The sequence below is a fragment of the Drosophila kikkawai genome, chromosome 2R (genome assembly GCF_030179895.1).
Source record: "Drosophila kikkawai strain 14028-0561.14 chromosome 2R, DkikHiC1v2, whole genome shotgun sequence".
Taxonomy (NCBI): Eukaryota; Metazoa; Arthropoda; class Insecta; order Diptera; family Drosophilidae; genus Drosophila; species Drosophila kikkawai.
The window spans coordinates 20,992,115-21,011,814 of record NC_091729.1 but is presented as its reverse complement, the minus strand read 5'-3'; the positions used below and the strand labels follow the sequence as shown (position 1 = coordinate 21,011,814).

The 19,700-nt window shown below is 46.5% G+C and overlaps 1 protein-coding gene across 21 annotated transcripts in view; it reads left to right on the top strand.

Moving 5' to 3' along the window:
- Window positions 1-2,263: 2,263 nt before the first annotated feature.
- The window catches only part of CAP (Cbl-associated protein), a 30,577-nt gene continuing 13,140 nt past the window's right edge, over window positions 2,264-19,700 (top strand). For 2 of the 21 annotated variants that reach the window (XM_017181608.3, XM_070284527.1), the window contains exons 1-7: window positions 13,195-13,366; window positions 13,552-13,623; window positions 18,098-18,499; window positions 18,740-18,838; window positions 19,042-19,181; window positions 19,265-19,337; window positions 19,535-19,567. In XM_017181608.3, the coding sequence (XP_017037097.1) occupies window positions 13,357-13,366; window positions 13,552-13,623; window positions 18,098-18,499; window positions 18,740-18,838; window positions 19,042-19,181; window positions 19,265-19,337; window positions 19,535-19,567 (829 nt within the window). In that variant the 5' untranslated portion in view covers window positions 13,195-13,356. Of the gene's footprint in view, window positions 10,290-10,879; window positions 11,407-12,311; window positions 12,552-13,181; window positions 13,367-13,551; window positions 13,624-18,097; window positions 18,500-18,739; window positions 18,839-19,041; window positions 19,182-19,264; window positions 19,338-19,534; window positions 19,568-19,700 lie in introns of those variants that run through there. The other 19 variants (XM_017181602.3, XM_017181598.3, XM_041777055.2 and 16 more) reach the window with 16 other exon arrangements.

The window sequence follows — 19,700 nt, the reverse complement described above, 5'->3', positions numbered from 1 at the left end:
ACATTATCTTGCAACATTTACCATCTTATATTATACTAAAAATGCCTTAACTGAGATTTAAAAAGATATTTTTAAATATATAAAAATGTTCCCCTTAAATTAAAACCTAAAGTTTTGTATACTTGTATTTTTAAAAATATTTAAAAATATTTCAACCAAATAAATTAAAGTTAAAAACTTAAGAAATTAGTTTTCTTTAGCCAATAAATTTATAAACTATATAAAAAAAGACCACAATGAAATAAATAATGAATCGAAGTCTAAAACCTTGTTAAATTTAATATTCCAACTTTCCCCCATTAAATTTTAAAGAACAAATTAAAGCAGAATAGTTAAAAAATTACCTTTCTTGAACTAATAAATTTATAAACTAATTAATAAAACCCCAGAATGAATATAAAGGGTTAAACTCTTCGGTAGAAACTTATCTGCGAAGCGTTTTTTGTCGTATTTCCAGGTGTTTGCGGAAGCTTTGAAAGCTTCGGCTTCAGTTTGACATTAGAACTTCGACTTTGACGTTGTGCGGCGATCGAGCGAGAGCTATATGGTGTGGCTATAGCTATCGGAAATTACACTGCACTACACAAGACTCGGTTTCGGAACTGTAGTGATATACCCAGCCAGTTGTGGTTTCCGAGTCGCCGATTGATTTCGCTGAATATATATATAAATAGCGTCAAGTGTTTGTGCTTGTGTTGGTGTGTTTCGTTTTTCTTTTTTCGTTCTTGCACCCCCAACTCCCTCTTTGTGTGTGTGTTAACTTCGGGAAAAGCAGCGGGAAAACGTCAAGGAAAAACCGGCGAAAACTGACGCAATAGGCCAAAGTTGATGTGTTTGTTTACTACCACCGACCGACGACGACTACTGTTATTAACGAAAACGTTGGCAATTACGCGCAAACTTTGCCACTTGGATGCGAGTCTGAGATCATTATTCGATTTTTAGAATATTCAGCAGGCAGATAAGACAGGCCGACACAGGCAACACGGCGTATACGTTATATGTGGCCCACTGTGCACCGCCCCGCAGACAGTGGCGGCGGGGGTCTTCGGCGGCAACTGCACTTTTTAATTCAGTTGGCTCACGTTCGCGGCCTTTGATGCAACGGTTTTCGCCGATGCCGACGATTTGCGATTAATTGGGAATTAAATTGTAAGAACGTGACGTCAGTTCGGAGAGGGTTCGATGTACTTGTTGTTGCGGTTGCCTTTGGTGGGTGGCTTCATAAATTAATTTACTAAGCACATTGTTTGTGTTAACTCTGCGTGTGTGTGTTGTGTGTGTGTGTTGTGTAAAAGGCAAACAAACAATAAGTGGGGAGAGAGAGGAAAACAGACATGTGCCCAGCTCGTTATGGGAGAACAAAACGCTACGAATAAATATAAAGAACGAAAAAAAAAAGCAAAGCGTAAACATGACAGGCACCAAGACTCTCAAAAATCTATGCTAATTAGCAGCCATAACAATAACAACAAGGCAGCAAAGAGCACATATGTTTAACGTATATATACGTATATATATCTGTATCTTTGTATCTTTGTATCTTGCTCTCTGCTCGAATGTATCTTGCTCTTTGAGCGCATAAATGTATCTCGAGAAACAAGAAGGCCTAAGTGCAAAGCCAACAAACATACTCGAAATACTCTGAAAACTTAAGTCCAAGTGACAAATAGTGAATGCTGAGTGAATGGCAAGAGTGTGTGGCCAAAAAGCCAACATTGTTCAGGGGGATTGGGAAAGAAAATTGCTGGTCAACGAATTCTGAAAGTGGTGAAAGGAAAAGTTCAAGAGGCTAATCAAATCATAAGAAAGGAGAAATGTGGAATTGATTTATTAAATCAGGAATTCATTAATTACAATCACTTAAACTATTCAACAATAAATTAATGATCTAGGGGTTGTATGGTTATTGATTTGTAATTAAATTAGAAGCTGATTTCTATTAATTATATTAAATTAGAAGCTTGAAGTGAACTCTTTTTTATAATAATTTAAAGGGTATTAACAGTTGCAACTATTTAAGATCTCTTAGAACCAAAGTATAGTCTATTTAAGACTTTTAAATATTTATTTTTGCTCAGCAAACCGGAAGAAGAATGTATATTTTGCTTGATCTGGCTATAAATAAGTAAACAAAATTTTGTTTATATGTTTTTATTTTGGTATTTGCACAATCTTTTTAAAGAATTTTATAAAATCTAAATCAAAAACCTCTTAAAAATATTTTTAAAATAAAATTAAAACATTTAAGAATAAATGAGATCTATTTCTTACTACAAAGTCTTCTAAGAATAGTTGTCTGAACTCTTAATGAAAGACTTCTTTTGATCACTTTAGAGTTTACTTTGTAACACAAATTCCTTGGCATATTTAATTTCCCAAGAACCTACACTGCATTCGACAGTCTCGTTTTTTTTTTCGCAAAACGCCCCATATTTCTTTATCAGAAATGCAAAATGTATCACCGATAGCCCAGAAAAGATAACTGAAATGTGCGCGGTGTTCTACAGCAAATAAAGCGAAGAAATCGATTTCTGTTTGTTGATTTTATAAAGCAAGAAGCACGGAGAAATAGAAGCCACTCTACAGATAGCAGCTACTACGTCAGCAAGCAAAACGAGGCCCAAACGATCCGAACGGAAGCCGAAACCAATTGAGTGTGGGTTCCGTTGTGTTTTGAGGGGAAGTGACCGGTTTAGTAGTCGGCCTGTCCTCCTAATTGGGATCCCCCTGGGGCTATGCAGTCTGTCACACTGTGCAGAAACTGGCGATTGCATAATCCCCGGGCAAAGTAACCCAGTTTGGTGTGGGGCCAGACCAGACTGGCACCTCAGACACAGACCCTCGGGAATCACTATACTTCTTAATGGAGGCTGAGGATGATGAGGCTGGTGCTGCTGCTGGCCAGACAAGAGAAATTGAAAGCCATTAAGTACCTTTAAAAATAAAAGCGGCATACTACTAACCGCATGGCCCACTGGGATGATCCATACGCTCTATATATATACGTTTGCTGCTTCAATTATTCAAGAGTACGGAGCAGAGACTTGCGACCACAAAAATCAAAAGAAATTACGCACGAAAAATATCTTGAAAATGCCTAAGTTGTATATAGATACACAGCACAGACTCATCAGATACACACAGACACTCACACTCGACTCGAACTGTGGCAAACTATTTCCGTATTGAGTTCTCTTCCTCGATGCCCTGCATCAAAACTATTTGGGCATATTGCAAGCCAGATCTAGTTAAAATCAAATTATTCAGATATGAGATCATACGAATTAGAGATAAATAAAATTTAGTTCCCTTCACGAAAACATTTATCAAGTGAAACACAAGCCTTTTTCCAACTCAGAAATGTTTCTGTGACATTTTTCAAATGATATTTTCGGGCATTTAAACGAGCATCTATTCATTCTTTGGCTTAAATTCCGCAAACAAATTATGAACGTGTTCCAAAAACATTTTCTTATATTTATGGATGCGCCAAAGATACATATTTTCGAAGCGAGAATTTTCGTTTTCGTTTTGCTTTATTTCGTTTCTTTTTATTTGGATTTATGGGTTTGTTTGGCTTTTGGAAATTGCATTGACCTAGAAGTTATATGGTTGTTTCTTTCGGGGATCTCCAACTCTTGGGAATACCCTGCATTCTGTTTTGTACTCTCTCCTCTCTCTCTGTGTATTTTGAAAATGAGCATCATTATGAATTCCCGATTTGTTTTTTGTGTGTATATTTTCAAATACGTGCCTCTGTGCATCTGAATTTCTCGAGTGTGTGTGTGGTGTGCGAGTGTGGGCGATTGGGGAGCTGGCTCCCGGCTGAGATCGTGGAGGCCCATGGCCCATTCCTTGTCCGTCAGCCGCCAGCGCCACGAGGAGCGGGAAACGCGATCCGATTTTCTGTGCTTCTTTTCGTCGTGCGCCGAACGAGAGCGAAAGTTCACTAATTCAGTTTGTGGTTTTCTGGGGGAAACGCAATTTAATTTGGCCCAAAACGATTCAAAGGCAAAATCAGAGACAAAGGCGCGAAAACATAACGATTTCGGACGCGTGCCAGGCGACGGGCGGTGGGCAGAGAGATGTATCCAACACATATAATATGATTTTCCGCTCGCAGTGCTCTTTCCGTTTCTTTATTTCATTTATTTGTATTTTTTTTTTCTCTGCGGTTTTTGCCGGCTGTTGTCGTCGTCGTCGTCGTCGTAAGCTAAATGCCGGCGGCGGTTCTCCGCGACTCTCGGTTCTCCGTTCAGTTCTGCTTGAGTTTCTGGCGACGAGTGACACACACAGAGGGCACTGCCAATAAACGACAAACGAAAAACGAAACACATCTTAGTTCTACACAGATTCAAACCGACCAAAAGACACGAGACACGCACACAAATCTACACAAATCTACAAAAATCTACACAAATCTTGCACTGCAACTGCATTGGCTTTAAATCGAGGCACTGTGACATAGACGATGCCCAATAACCGCAATCGCAATCGCAATCGAAATCGCAACAAACGCAATCGAAATCAAAATCAAAACCAAAATCAAGCTCAAAATCCCAGCCAGGAGCAGTTGGAGGTAGGGGAGGAGGAGCAGCAGCAGGACTCTCACCCAGAGATAGCAGTTTCGTCCTCGACAGATAATGATAATGGAAATTCTGGCACCGTTTCAAATGGGCCAGCAGAAAGTCATAATAATAGCAGCCATGGTGAAGATGTGACGAACATTCTGGTGAAGAGCCAAGACAGCAAGGGAAACGGGGAAAGCGACGTAAACGAGGAAAATTTGGTGGAACCAGCCACACTCATCCAAGAAGAGGAAGATCTAGCCGTGGAAATGGGTGCCAAGAACTCAAAGCATCAGAAGGAGAAGTCCGCCAAGCGAGCGAATGATGGAAAGGTTGAAGAGCAGGTGCGACCAGGCCCCACAATAATAAGAAGGCCACCCGGCAGTCCACGTCAGGCCAAGGTCATAGTGCACCGGATAGTGAGGGAGGAGGACAAGGTAGATGGCAAGGCTGAGATCCAACAAGAGGTGGTTGCACCAAAAGAAGAGAAAGTGGAGGTCAAGGAGCAGCCACAAGAAGAGGCATTAACTGAGCAAGTTCCTCAGGAACCTCTAGAGATTAACCCTAGTCCAAAGGAAACTGAAGAAAATGAAGTATCTGCAAAGGAATTACCTAACAAGGAGCAACCAGAACCAAAGGAACCCGAGCAGTATGTCCTGCAACTGCAAAAAGCCATGGAATTTGTGGAAAATGCACATAAGCAGCATGTGGCTCTGGTGGAAGATCATCAGAAACCCGAAGAGAAACCAACTAAAGAAGACTCACAAGTCAAACTTGAAGTACAAGAGCAGCAGAAATCAGAGGATAAAGCACAAAATCTAAATGATAAAGCACAAAATCTTAAGGATCAGGAAGAAACCGAAACTCAAACAGAATTAAATTCTGCAAAGGAGAATTCAGAAAAACAACAACCAGAAGCCCCTCCACAAGTCATAGAAAAAATCCTGAAACAAGTCCAGTTTGAGGAGAATCAGCAAAGGATTATCCCAGAGCCAGAGGCTACTCCTTCTCCCCAGAAATCCCAGCACACCTCCAAGGTGATAATCCATCAGATCCGCCTCGAGACCGACGAGGAAGAGCGTAACCGCAAAGGTAAACCCACCATTGAGGAGATTAGCAGCACTCCTGGCTCTCTGCTGGGCACACTCTCCCCTCCGCCTCGCTACCTGGTAGAGTCACCCAAGAATGTGTCCAGTGGAGGGCAGTTCTCACGGTTTGCCCGCGACGTACAGATCCAGGAGCTGGAGCTAAACAGCGATTGCAGTTCCGGTGAGTTTAACTCGCTGCAGTCGCCGCTCGTTTGCGAAGTGGACTCCGAGTCGGAGGGTTCAATAGTTGGAGCTGGAGTCTTGGGGCCGGAGCGTTCCCCGTCGGATCCACAGCTGCCGTCCAGCAGCCGAGTGGAGCAGCAGGAGCAGCTGCGTCAGAAGCGCGCCCAGAAGAGGAACGCATTGGAGTCGCACTTTCTGCCGCAGCTGCTAAATCCTCGCTACCTGGACAGCATCCTGGAGGAGAATGGCGAGACGCAGTTCAGGAATTCCGCTGCTTCTTTAGCCTCCTCCTCTGGAGGAAGCGATCAGGCGGGGAATCGCACGCCCAAGCTCAACGAGACCTTTCCCAAGAGCCAGTTGGACTTTAGCCGCCGTCACAAGCGGCGTGAGGAGGCCCCAGTGCCACTCAAGCTGGAGACCAAGTTCCTTGAAGAGCCCAGCGACCTGGAGAGCTGCTCCCGCCTGCAGAGCACCTTGTCGCCGCAGTCCGAGGATGCCGAGCTGATTTACCTCAGCTCCTCGGCCTCGAGCAGCGTTTCCGATCTGATGGAACTCGAGCTGGAGCAGGCGGCGGCCCTGGCGGAACGGGCATTGGTCGACTTAGATACCGATGCCAGTCGGCTAATCCATCGACCGGATGACGAGATGAGCAGCACCAGCACCACGACGGCGGACAGGAGCGAGACGGAAGCGGAAACAGAGGCGGAGACGGAAACGGAGACCGAGAGAGAGGCGGCGGAGAGCCGCGAGAGCACACCTGTTAACACACTCGCCGCAACGCCCACGCCCACGGCCGTGCCAGCGGAGAGAGAGCAGCCGTTGGCAAGAGATACGGATACAAATGTATCTGGCGGATCGTCGGCCAGTTTCGGGGCAGCGTCTGCGCTGGCGGCCACGCGCGAGGAGTTCGTTCGCAACATGGATAAAGTGCGCGAGTTGATCGAGATGACGCGGCGCGAGCAGGAGCAAGGTGAAGATACGCCGCGATCGCCGTCCCCGCCGCCGGTTCCCCCGCCCCCCGCCGCTATACACCAATACACCGCTACACCCCTAGATAGCACCCACAGTACACAGTACACAACTAGTGCCACCTCCAGCCTCACGCCACTGCAGCTGCCGATGCAGCTGCCAAAGCAGCTGCGGCGGCAGGAGTCCAATGATTCGCACTGCTCCGACAGCACCACCCACAGCCAGTGCACGGCCATCAATCTGGCCAGTCCCCCGCTTCCCAGCACCCAGCCACCCACTCCTCCCATCCGGCAGAAGCCTGCACCCGCCACGCCCACGCCCACGCCCACGACCACGCCTATTCCCCAGCCAGAGCCCTCAGAGCTTTCCGTTGCAGATCAGGACACAGACGCCATCAAGAAGCTGCGTCTGCTGTGCACCGAGCAGCTGGCTTCTATGCCCTATGGCGAGCAAGTGCTGGAGGAGCTAGCCACCGTGGCCCAGAACATATCAGATCAGTCGGATCAGACCAGAATGCCCTACCCCATGCCCCAGCTGCCACACATCAAGGAGCTGCAGCTTTCACAGTCGGAGACCGGCAAGTCCTCCTCCGCCTGGCTGGGTCTGCCCACTCAATCGGATCCCCAGCTACTGGTATGCCTCTCGCCCGGCCAAAGGGAGCTGCTGGATGCCCAGACACAGCCGGATGACTTGCTGGATGCCCACCAAAAGTTCGTGGAGCGACGCGGCTACCATGAGCTGAGCAAGGCTCAAGTTCGGGAGGAGGAACAACTGCAGCAGCAGGAGCAGCAGCAGAGCGAGATGCTCAAGACGGCGGCCATGATGCGAGAGTTGCGCAAGAGCCTGTCGCCTTCGAATGTGGACGCTGCTCCGCCCCCGGTGCCCCCGCCGCCGGTGCCGGTGAAGAGCGCCGAAACGGCGGCCAAGGCGAACGCTAGTGCTCATCCAAACGCTAAAAGAGATGACGCAAGCGGGCCAAAACAGAAGATCGCAGCGGCGACTGGCGAATCGTCATCGCTTAAAAATAAACCAAGGCGAGCAGCTGATCCCATTGAACAGCATCAGCAGCAGCAGTCGGCAGAGCACCGCCAGAGCAGCAGCACCATCACCAAAACAGCCGAGACCATGACCAGTTCCACCAGTGCCACCTCATCCAGCAAGTTCCCCACGCTGGACAGCATGGAGAGCGAGCTGGCCAAGATGTTTCCGCAGCACAAGGCGCAGGATATCTTTGAGGAGCAGCGCAAGCGATTCTCCAACATCGAGCTACCAACCAGTCAGCGCGAGAATCAGACGAAGCGCTACTCGAACATCGAGACCAGCAGCTACGAGTCCAAGAAGCGACTGGAAAACGGCCAGGTGGTGTACGACGTGAGCAGCTCCAGTCACGAAAAGCAGCAGGAGGGCGATCCGCCCCAAGAGCAGCCGAACGCGCCACCCATCCCCCCGCCGCCCATTATGTCAGCGGCGAAATTAAACGGCGGCACCTTCATTGATGGAGATTGTAAAAATAGCCAGCCGCCGAAAGAGAATGGCGGTGGCAACGGTACGTATGAGGAATTTCGGCAGCGTGCCAAGGCCGCCGTGGATGCCATTGGAGGAGATCAGCAGCAGCAGAACGGCTTGGATCACGACCGCGTGTTCAAGGACTTCGACCGGCTCTCGCAGCAGATGCATGCCGAGCTCCAGACCACGCGAGAGCGGCGGGAGAAATCCGCCTCGCTCTACGATCTCAGTGGCTTGACCCGGTCCTCGTTGGGCCAGCAAAAGCTGGACGAGCTGCAGCAGCGCCGGCATGCCCACATGCAGGAGCTGGAGAAGGAGATTGAACGCTCGGCTAGGTCTCGGCAGGAGCGCCTTTCCTCGGTGCCCCGCCAGCTGGAGGCCACATCGCCGCACACCCGCGAGATACCCATCGAGCTGGAGCCCCGTTCCCGGCGCGCCGAGTCTCTGTGCAACCTGAACGAGCCACCGCCGCGTCCACACACCACAGTGGGTCACTACAGCCACCCGTCAGCGGCGCAGGACGACTGGTCGCAGTACGCCAGCGATCTGGGCTATTCGGAGAACATAGCCCGGCCTTTCGCCCGCGAGGTGGAGATCTGCTATCAGCGCCAGAACCAAAATCCCAATCAGAGAGCCGCGCATGGCATACGGGCACCGCGACTCTCCGCCAGCACCAATGACCTGAGCAGCTCCAGCCAGTACAGTTTCGATAGCTACAATGCCTACGGCGGCCGCAGGACCCATGCCCCCATGCTGAACCAGGCCCAGCAGCAGCAGCGTCCCCACTATGGCAGCTGCTACTCCATGATCGAGCGGGATCCCAATCCGCGGTACATCAGCACCACATCCAGGAGGGGAGTGAGTCCAGCGCCACCTCCGCCGCCGCTGCAACAACATCAGCAGGTGCCGCCGCCCGCCTACGATCGCCAGCAGAGAAGGGCCTCGCTGCCCAGGGAACTGCACGAGCAGCAGCTGAAGTATATACTGTCCAAGGAGGAAGAGCTCAAGCTGGAGGTGGAGCGACTGCAGCAGGAGCGTCGCCGCCTGATGGATGAAATGCAGCGGGCACCGGTGCTGCCGGCCCCACAAAGGAGGGAGAGCTACAGGCCTGCCGCCAAGCTGCCCACCCTCAGTGAGGATGAGGTCTTCCGCCAGCAGATGGCCGAGGAGTGGATGAACAAGGTGGCCGAGCGGGAGGAGAGGCGCCAGCACAAGATCATACGCATCTCCAAGATCGAGGACGAGCAGGATCACTCGGCCGTGGACAGGGCCACCATAAGCGATGAGTTTCTGGACCGCGTCAAGGAGCGGCGACACAAGCTGTCCATGCCGGCAGACAGTGACTGGGAAAGCGGGGCGGAATCCCAGCCCCAGCCGCACTCTCAGTCCCAGGCGGAGTCCGATGTGGAGGCGCCACCAGTGCGCATACTCGAGGGCCAGGCGGAGGCCAATCTTCGCCAGCTGCCGCGTCACCTGCGGGAATTTGCCAAGTTTTCCACAAGCGAGCAGCTGCCTGACGGAGGCCAGATGGAGCGCCACGAGGAGCAGGAGCGTCGAGAGGAGGCCACGGACAACTCGCACAGCAGTGCCAGCAAGAAGACGAGCATCGTCAAGACGTACAAGGTGTCGCGGCTGCCGCCTTCCGTCCAGGGTGAGTTTCCCGGCCAGCTTTCCGGGGGAAAGCGGGGCCGCTACTATCGGGAACGCTCGCAAACGGCACGGCTCGTGAGTCATAACATCCCTCTGGAACTAACCAGTAACAACAGCTCATCGCCCGACTCCGATTCCCATCCCGGTTGTGGTTCAAAAGGTTCCTCCAGCCCACTATCCTCAATCCCATCCTCGGCACAATCCCCTCCACCGCCTCCAAATGATCCATCCCCTGAACCATCATCCAGCACCACTGCTGGCAGCATCCTGGGCACCGCTTTGCTAGTGGGTTTGTCCCTGCTGACAGCCTGGAACAAGTTCAGCTAGATCGCAGTTCCTTTATCCTACTCCCAGATCCCTCATTAAGCCACATTTCGAACGGTAGTTTTTGAAATTGTTATAAAAAAAAAATACGTAATATACTATAACTAAGATGTTGCTCATTACATCCGATTCATGTACAAATTATTAGCAAAATCTTCTTTTGTTAAACATTTACTTGAAAATTGTGTTTCGTTCTACCATTAGATACTTCTGGAGTTTTGAAATCACTTTAATAAGGTGTCTAGGAGTATGCTATATTTTATTTTGTACAGGAAATTTAAATCTTTGGGTGATTTTCTAATCTCTTGTGATTTGAAATCTCTTAAATGTGCCTTATGCCATGCTTTCTGCAATTATAATTTTTACAGCATACTTTTTCACACCTTTTCGACAGGTTTCAAATCTCCTTCAATTTCTTTGCCCTTCATTGGTGATTGGCCATCTTCCTCACACACAAGCACACTCCCATCCATACAGTCGCCTCTTGGTGTTGTCCTATCTCTCTCTCTCTCTCTTTTGTAAATCTCTATCTCTCTCTCTCTTCCGATTGTTCATTGCTCGCGAAATCCTATTGCTCCCTTCACACAGACGAGGCCACAGAAACCGGCTCCAGGAGCAGCACAGTCCCCGGGACAGAAACAGATCAATCCGCCGGCTTCCAAGCGGGAAAGATCGGTGGAGATCTGAACGAGTTCTTCGCCGGCTCGCCCTTCCGGTCGAAAATCTTCGAAGAGTTCGACAAGTACTGGCGTAACTTCGGGCACTCCGCACCCAACACTTTCTAGGCAGAACCCTTGAGTCTCCGCCAGCTGAACCACAAACCGAATGCTTTAAATGCTTTCCCCTAAACCCTGACCCCAGTCCCTCCCGGCAGCTGCATGCCGCATATACCCACCACGCCCCCAAAGTCAGCTCATGATATATATTTATATATATATAAACTATGTATGAAAGTTGAAGATTTTGTCCAAAATTTTGTTTGTGAAACCTTGTTAAATGTTCCAAAAAATATTAATGATAATATCTTAATAGCAATAGCCATAATAAAATGAAAACGAGAATTATATTTAGTGTTGTTTAATGTTTAATAAACGAAATTATTTGATTAACCAAAAGTTGTTTACTTGTTTTTTGAATATTTACGTTAATGCATTCCTGTATATACTATGCATGCTATTTTCCACTATAGTTGTGTGATTTGTCCCGAGAGAGAGACTACGATGTGCTTGAAAACTAATCCATAATTATGTGTAAAAGATAATACAAGAAGATTCTGGGAAAGCTGTCAGACAGGAATACATTTTTAACTGTTGAAGAGAACTATACAATTTATTAATAAAGTAATTTCAAACTGTCTGATGGCTTGCCAACGCTTTGTATTTAAGTAATTGCTTAATCCTAGGCTTAAGTTAATTTAAGACATCATTTGGCTTTGTAATTCGCTAGCTTCTGCTTGAGTCCATGGAGGCTCTGAGTGCTCAAATGCCCCCTAGGGGCCTGGCAATCGGCTTAACCCATCCGCGGCATCGCAATTCGAATCCAAATCCCCCCGAAACCCCAAACCCTTCGGCTTATTGCAATCAAAAGCTAAGAAACGAGAACGAAAAGTAAGAATAAGACAAGAGACTGACCGACCGAGCGAAAGCGAAATTGCGATTATGCGGAAATTTTAAATTAATTCCATTCAATTGCATGGACACAGAGTGCAGGCCGACAGACGATTCGTTTGTTTAAAATGAGAATTACGGAATCGGGGGCAATTGAGCTAGAGCGGCAACACAGAGAGAAAAATATAAAACCAAACCTCTAAATTCTAATAATAAATTTTTAAAAATAAAAAGACTTCTTTGACATTAGATTGGCTCTACTTCTTAGTAATTTCTACTATATATTGATTCCTAAATAATTTTATTAGCTTTTTTTCTCTGTGTAACTTCCAACTATGCATGCAGACAGTAGTGTAGGAGTGAGGCAGCAAACAGAGACGATGCCTAAGATCTAACCGAATGCTATCGTTCAGACAGAGCCACCGCATCCGAGGCAGACGCATCTCCTCCAGAGTCCAGGGGAACGGGAACGGGAACGGGAATGGGTGGAATGGGTGTCCGGCTGCGACCACGCCCGCCCAAGCAGACGCGCTTCCTGCTCAACGCCCAGCAGCTGCAGCAGCAGCGCCAAAGACGCAGCTGGTCCGAGAGCGATCTGCTCAAGGAGATCGACAGCGAACTGCAGCTGGCCAAGGGCTTCCTCTACGCGAATGGTGTGTGTCAGAGATAACCCCTTACACTCCTCTCTCCCACTTAACCCCTCTCGATGTGTGCTTGTAATTATGTTAAGTTTATTTTTAACCCTCTGCCATTTTTATACATGTTGAATTTCGCACACCTGCCTAAAAGTAGGCAGCGAAAATCGAACTTGTTGTTTCAGCCTAATATTGCGTATACGACGTGAGGGCTTCGCGGTCACTTGCCACAATCGGAGTCTACAAATACACACATCTGTTTCTCTATCCGTATCTGTATCTGTATCTGCAGTGGGTCCATAATTTACGACCCACTTGAGTCGAAAGATCTCTTTCTCTCTCTCTTCTTGGCTCTTTCTCAGCTTCCTCTCCTCCTGGGTCTCTGTTTACGAAAGCATAAAAAAAAGACTGTTGTTTATACTAGGCTAAGAAACTGGGGGAAGGAATATACATACATATGTATATATATATGAATTTTTGGATTTTTCATCGGAGAACGAGAACAGCGAGACGTTCAACAAATTTGTTGCTCGCCTCACACAAATTGAGATTTTTCTTTCGGCTGGGTTCTTCTCGCTTTTTTTTGGGGGCCTCCGAAATACGTTTTCGAGACGAAAGTCCAAGCAACCTGACCGAAAATTCAAACCGTTTCGTAGTCGTCGTCGTGTTAAAGTCGTGTGAGCAACGCGAAGGCGCGTCAGCAGGCGAGAAATAAATAGAATAGCAAAAAGATATAGAACAGCCCGAAGTCGGAAGCCACAAAAAATTGGAAAACAGACAGTAGAGCGAAGTAGTCTCCATCTATATTCTTTCACCAGCTAAAATGGGGCAGGGTTAGTTGAGTGTTTTGTATTTTGTATTCCTCGAATTTGATTGTGTTCTCGCCCAGTGAAAGATACGAGATACGCGCGCGTATCCCACAGATGCACCCCGAGTGCAGTGAAGTGAAGTGCAAATTAAGTGACGAATATAGTCCATATCTGATTCTCAAAATCTTGTCCCGTGCCATTTTTTGCAGAGCACACACCAGGCACGGCCACCGCCGCAATGTTTGCGCCGAAATTCAAGGCGCGCGCGCCGCCAGGCTCAGGTAAATTGTGCGAGTATCTGGCGGATGCACGGATGCAGCCGCCGCCGCCCACGACAAGTGTGACAAATGGCAAAACATGACGTTTTCAGCGGGCCGTCTTTTGATGATTCGCCGAGTGTCAGCGGCGCAGGTTGAGTGGATCTTTCGACAGAGTCAACTTTCCACCTTTCCGCTGACTTATTCATTTCCAAATTTATGGGCCGTATTTATAGATCGTTTTTTTTTTTTGCGTTAGCCAACTGAACTTGATTTGGCCTTTGGCGTTTTGTTTATTTTAAATATTTCACATTAGTTCGCACGCTAATTGTGCACAGACACACCAAAATTTCCACATGATTTAGGCAAGCATCATTTCGGAAAATCCAAAATCCAAGCTGGAGAACGAGGTGCGCCATGGCTAAATATACAAAATGACGTAAAGTCCTAGCGGAGAGTATGGAATATTTATTACAATATTTGCAATGTTCTCAATTGTTGTGTTCGCTGGCCCGTTCGTGTTAGACGCCCACGCGGCCATGCCGCCTTTTACAGTCTCCAATAAAAATGCCAGCTAAATAGAATCAACACGGAGAGGTTCCCTCGGCCATGTCGCCATCGCCATACATTTGATGTTGTTCTGGCCGAGATTTTCCATTCACCAGAAGCCAAGATCGCCGTAAAACCCCTTTGAGGACTGATGGGGGCGTACGCAAATCCATCAAAACTTTCATTCCCTGATTGCCGTCATCTGATGGCATTATCTTTGGCTTTTGGGAAATTTCAATCTCTCCTACACATTTATTTAAAGCATTAATTTGTATGTTGTTATTTTTAACATTTTCCCCACCCCCACCCACCACCTTCTACTTTTTTTCGTTTTCTTTTTTTCTTCGTCGGTTTTTTTTGCCTATGCCAAAGAATGGAAAATATAAATTTCAAGACTTTTAGTGAGTGAAAATAATTTATAGTTTGGTATAAATTCAGTTGAACTTGAACGAATCGCCTGCTGGCCATTGGGATAGCGATTTAATTTAGCTTGATGACGTTGCCATCGGTGGGATTATCAATCTGTTGAAAAGAGATCTTAATAATAGGAATTGGAAAAGAATTTTGCGATGAGTAGATGAAGAATGAAAGATGTTTGAATTTACTAATTGTGTACAAATAGCTGGAATATTCAATAAGGTTTTTGTTGTTATTTTTCAAGGAAATACTTAAACTTTATATTTATATTTAAGGTTAAAGAAATATGTAAAGCAATCTACCTAATCCTTTAATGATGTCAAATATATCATTTGAGGCTTAATTATTAAAACCATTTCACCATAGAGGATTTTAAAACTATAAAATTATTAATAAAAACAGCTAAAGGACAATATAAAAATAAATATTCTACACAGGTACTGATAGAATTCTGTTTTCTTTTTCAATTTATGACCAAAACACAAAAAATTACCTGAAATGATGATCTCTTTCATTAATCCCATTGGCTTCCAACTGGAGCACTTCCAATCAATTCTGGCTGAACCGCAAATATGCACTCCATAAATAATTCCAAACGGAGGAGTTCCCTCTTTTTCCCTCCCCCACCTCACACTCCCTTTAAATTCCACATAAATCAACTCAGGAAATGCTCTTAATTTGCCAGAGCCACGGCCGCACCCATTTCCCTGACAGGTCGCACTCCGTCTCGGAACTCCGGGTCCCAACTCCCGTTGTTCCATCGGTGACAGGTTGCATCGATCCCCCAACCATGGCACTCCTCCAGAACTATTTTCCCCCACACACACACATTGTGTGTGAATTTTACAAGGCCACAGAGAGTAGTAGTATATGGGTTCCGGTATTGGAAAAACATTTTACAAAAACTGTGTCCAGAGTTAAAATTAAAAAGTTCCCTCATTGCAGGGACACAGAGAGAAAATTTGGAGGAATAAATGAAAATAAATATAAAAATTAACTATAAATAAAATTTATTTGATATATAAACTTAACAAATTACATTTTAGGGAGATGTCTTGGTTTATTTAGTTTAGTTTAGCTTTTAAAAACTTCTATTAGTTATGTTCCTCTTGAAATTAAATTTTTTAAACCCTCATTTTATAGTTCTAAATTATTTATATTTTATTTCTGTGTGCTCACCTCTCCCCTAGTTGTTTTTTTGAATTTTTTTTCTTATTCGCAAATCGATAAAATTTGAAATGAATTGCCTCGAACAACGAAAGTCAGCGAAATGCGACTTCTGCTCGACTGCGGGCGCTCCTTGCGGGTGTGTCTCGCCAGTTCGCTCTCAAGTGCCACTATTAACATTTTTCCAAGCGAATTCGGATACGGATTTTCGAATTTTCCATTTGATTTGTTCTAAAGTAGAGAGCAATATGTAGTATGTGTAGTGTGCAGTAGTGGCCACCGGAAGTGCCAAGCCAAGTCAAGCCAAACCAATCGAATTTTGTGCTTTTGTGTGTTGGCTTTTGCTTTTTGTTTTGGGGTTTCTGCTTTTTGTTTGTCTGGCTTTGCCGAAGAGTTGGCTTGCTTTTTGTTGTGACTTTCGGGTGACTTTAGTAGCTCTGGCTCTTTAAATAGGTTCACTGTACTCCGCCGCACACATTTCCGTTCCATTTCGCATTGCACGCATAATTGGCGTTGCCCCCTCGAGTTTGCCCCTGTCTTCGGTTGATCGAGCACCGAGCTAGCTCCGAGCGAGAATTGTAATTGATCTTCTATTTGGGGACTGGGACTGTGTGGCAGAGGAGCAGCCAACAACAACAGCTAAATGGGTGTGTTTGGCCTTTTGTCTTGTCCCAGCCCCGTGCCCACTTCCACTTCCACATTCCCATTCCGAATCTGAATCCGCGTCCGAATCCATCCCCATTCCCGGGCTCTTAGCTCTGCTCGACGCTGGCGAGTCACGCAAAATTCAGTTCGCCTCGAGCCGTGCGCGGAGTCAGCAACTCAATCAGAGAAACGCTCTCGAAATCCGTAACTGAATCCCGTATCCGTGTATCCCATATCCGTATCTGCATCAGCGGTATATCTCTGCTGTCTTAGGTAAAGCCATCAGATAGTGTCGGTGTGACTCAGTGCGGATTTGATTGACATTTGCAAGGAGAAATTTCCTTTTGATTCGATTGTATAATTCAATTAAGTGCTGATTGAATAAAGACGTCAGCGAACGACGCCCACACCAGAGAACACCAGCAGCATCACCTACACTACCCACTACCGTTTTGTCCCCTCACCTCTAACAGCTGCCCCTTCTCCACTGCCATCATCAGTGAAAATCTAAAGAAATCCGCTAACAAAAACCATCGAAATACGTGTCAATGTCTCGAAGGCAGTGCGCCTAGGGCATCGCTAGCTGTATCTGTATCTGTATCTGTACATCTGCAGCTGTATCTGTATCTGTATCTCTGGCAGCGTCTGCGGCCAGTATATCTGTGACCGAGTGTTTTGTTTTTGTGGCTTTCGTTTTTTTACAGGTGGCAAATAAATCTGTAGAATGAAAGATTTTGGCTAGACCCAATGCAAACTTGCATAGACATCTCGCACGGGTTATTTAACAACTAGCGAAATTATGCTGCCACAATTGAAGACAATTTATTCTGATTAATCAGAGATATATCAAGATTTCAAGTGGGTAACTGCTGATAAAATGGTTAGATAAGTTGTCAGTCTTGGGAACTATGCAAAACGGTTATAAATTGCATATAAATTGAGCTGAAATTTAAACCAATTTAAGGTGATTTCTATCAAGTACATTTCATTTAAAATATTTAGATTTTAAGGAACCTTTTATATAGAAAGTCGATTATAGTTATCCAGAATTCAATACAAGGACCTTTATTAAAGGCATTTTTAATGTCTTAATTATATATTCTCCCTTTTCCTCAAACGTATAGGAAAAATATCCCAGAGATCCTTTATTTATATAGGGTTTAAGGTTAATTTTTTGATATTTTTATAATCACAAAACCCAGCAGCACCTTTGATCAACCTTTTAGACACACCTCGCTGGGTTCTTTAACGGTTCGGGAATATAAATTTATACCATCTCTCTGTGTGTGTTTGTATTTTTGTGAATGCTAAACATGCGCCAAATGGGATGACTCATCCCCAGCGCCTTACACTCCCAATCGGTTTGTGTTTGTGTGTGCGTTGTGTGTTGGCCAAATTTTGAATGGCTGCCAAATGGCGGCTTCCTCGGTCGCCGTCGTATTAATTATTGCTGTTCTACGTCGCTATGTTTGTTTGTCAATTTGTCTTCGCATTCGGTTTGTTGACTGCCCAAGAAGCTTTTTTTAGAGGGAACCTGTGGTTTTTAAGTGCCCAGCGAGCATGAATTTGTTGACAAGTGTAAATGTCGTCAGGAGGGGGAGAAACTCAATCTCTGAACTCGCCGGCGCCCCTGAAAATGTCATCTGTCTGCCATACAGATCCCCACTGTCGCCCACACATTATCCGCTCACCCTCAGCTAACTCTGCCCCCTCTCGACAGGCGTGTGGACACCTTATGGTTCCAGCGGCGATCTAAATCAATCATCTGCCCCCTCGGCCACACCTCCGCCCCCGCCGCCACCCGCTCAGCCCGTGTGGACGCCGCAGCCGTCGCCGGCGCTCAGTGGCCGCAAGGAGTTCCGTCCCGTCCGCTTTGAGTCGCCCACTCTGCCGCGTCGCTACACGGCCCTGCAGCACCAGCAGGAGCAGAACCAACCATCGACGACGACAACGACCCCGCCGTGGTCGTACACCAACGGAGAAGGTGCTCCACCCACAGGTCTACGTCCTGGTGCAGCCTCGCTGAACTCGGTGAACTCCAACTCGGACTACGCCGAAACCGACTGTTCTGGTTACTTTGCTCCCGTGGCGCCCAGTGCCAGTGTCTCCGACAAGATCAGAAGTACTATATCCTATATCTCTCGATGATCGTTTCTTTATAGTCTAAGGTATAAACCTTACTCAAAGTTTATACAATATTTATATCTTCCTTTGAGTTTGGGTTATCCTTTCCTTTGAGTTTCCAACTATATCTTGTTCCCTCCTCCTTCTTCGACCTTCTGGTTTCGTTTTCTCTGTTGGATATATTGTCGCTCGATTCCGCTAATGCTCCACTATCGTTTATCGCCCCTAACATAAAAAGAGATCGAGAGATCGGCCTCCAACTCGGAGCTGCAGAGGCCCTTTGTGCGCCGCCAAGTGTCCGACGCCAGTCGCCCAGCCTACAGGCCCAATGAAGTCAGTAAGTATAGCCGTTCCTTGGCAAGTGACCCGGTGAAGCGAGCTCACGATCGTCGATGCAACACACTGAATGTGGCTGTGATGTCTGTGCCCTCCGTTTAACCCACACAAAAAACCAAAAACAAATACCAAACCCAAACTGAACCCAAACAAATACCCCAAACGAGACCAAACACTAACCAAAACTCCATCTGCGGTTTCCAGTCTACAAAGTCAAGCACGAGTATATGAGCGAGCCGGAGACGGGCAACGATCGTCCCCGAAAAATGGCACAATTAGGGCGAAGGCAGTACGATGGCATCGGTCCGGTGACCAACGATGGAATGCCCATAATCCTCAGATCGGTAAAAGAAATGGGACAAAAGGGGTGATGATTCGAGTGGTTTGATCTGATACGAGTATCTTCCTTATCCTTATACACATGCAGGAGGTCCAGGAGCCGCATCAGCATGAGTGGTACAAGCGTCTGTATCAGACGATTCACAAGCAGAAGAACGGCGGTAAATTTTCCACACACTTTTCCCTCGGTCTGAAGCATTACGAGCTCCTTGAAATTCCTATATCCATACCCATTCCCATTTCCATACCCAAGTCCTCTGATTTATCCCATACCCTATTCCTTAAATGCTTCATTCTGAACTCTGGAATCCCCTTAAAAACACTCGTTTCTCATTCTCCCATTCGCTTTCGCCTCAAGATGATTTCGTGATTCGCTACAAGTGTCCCAGAGGTGATTTTTTGATCTATAAACTACGCTATCCCCTAGTAGTCTCTCCCATCTAATTGCCCGCTTTCGCCTGTACATATAGTAGACTGAGTCCTGTATCCTCTTGCAGACAGTAGAGTGACTCAGTGGGTTCTAT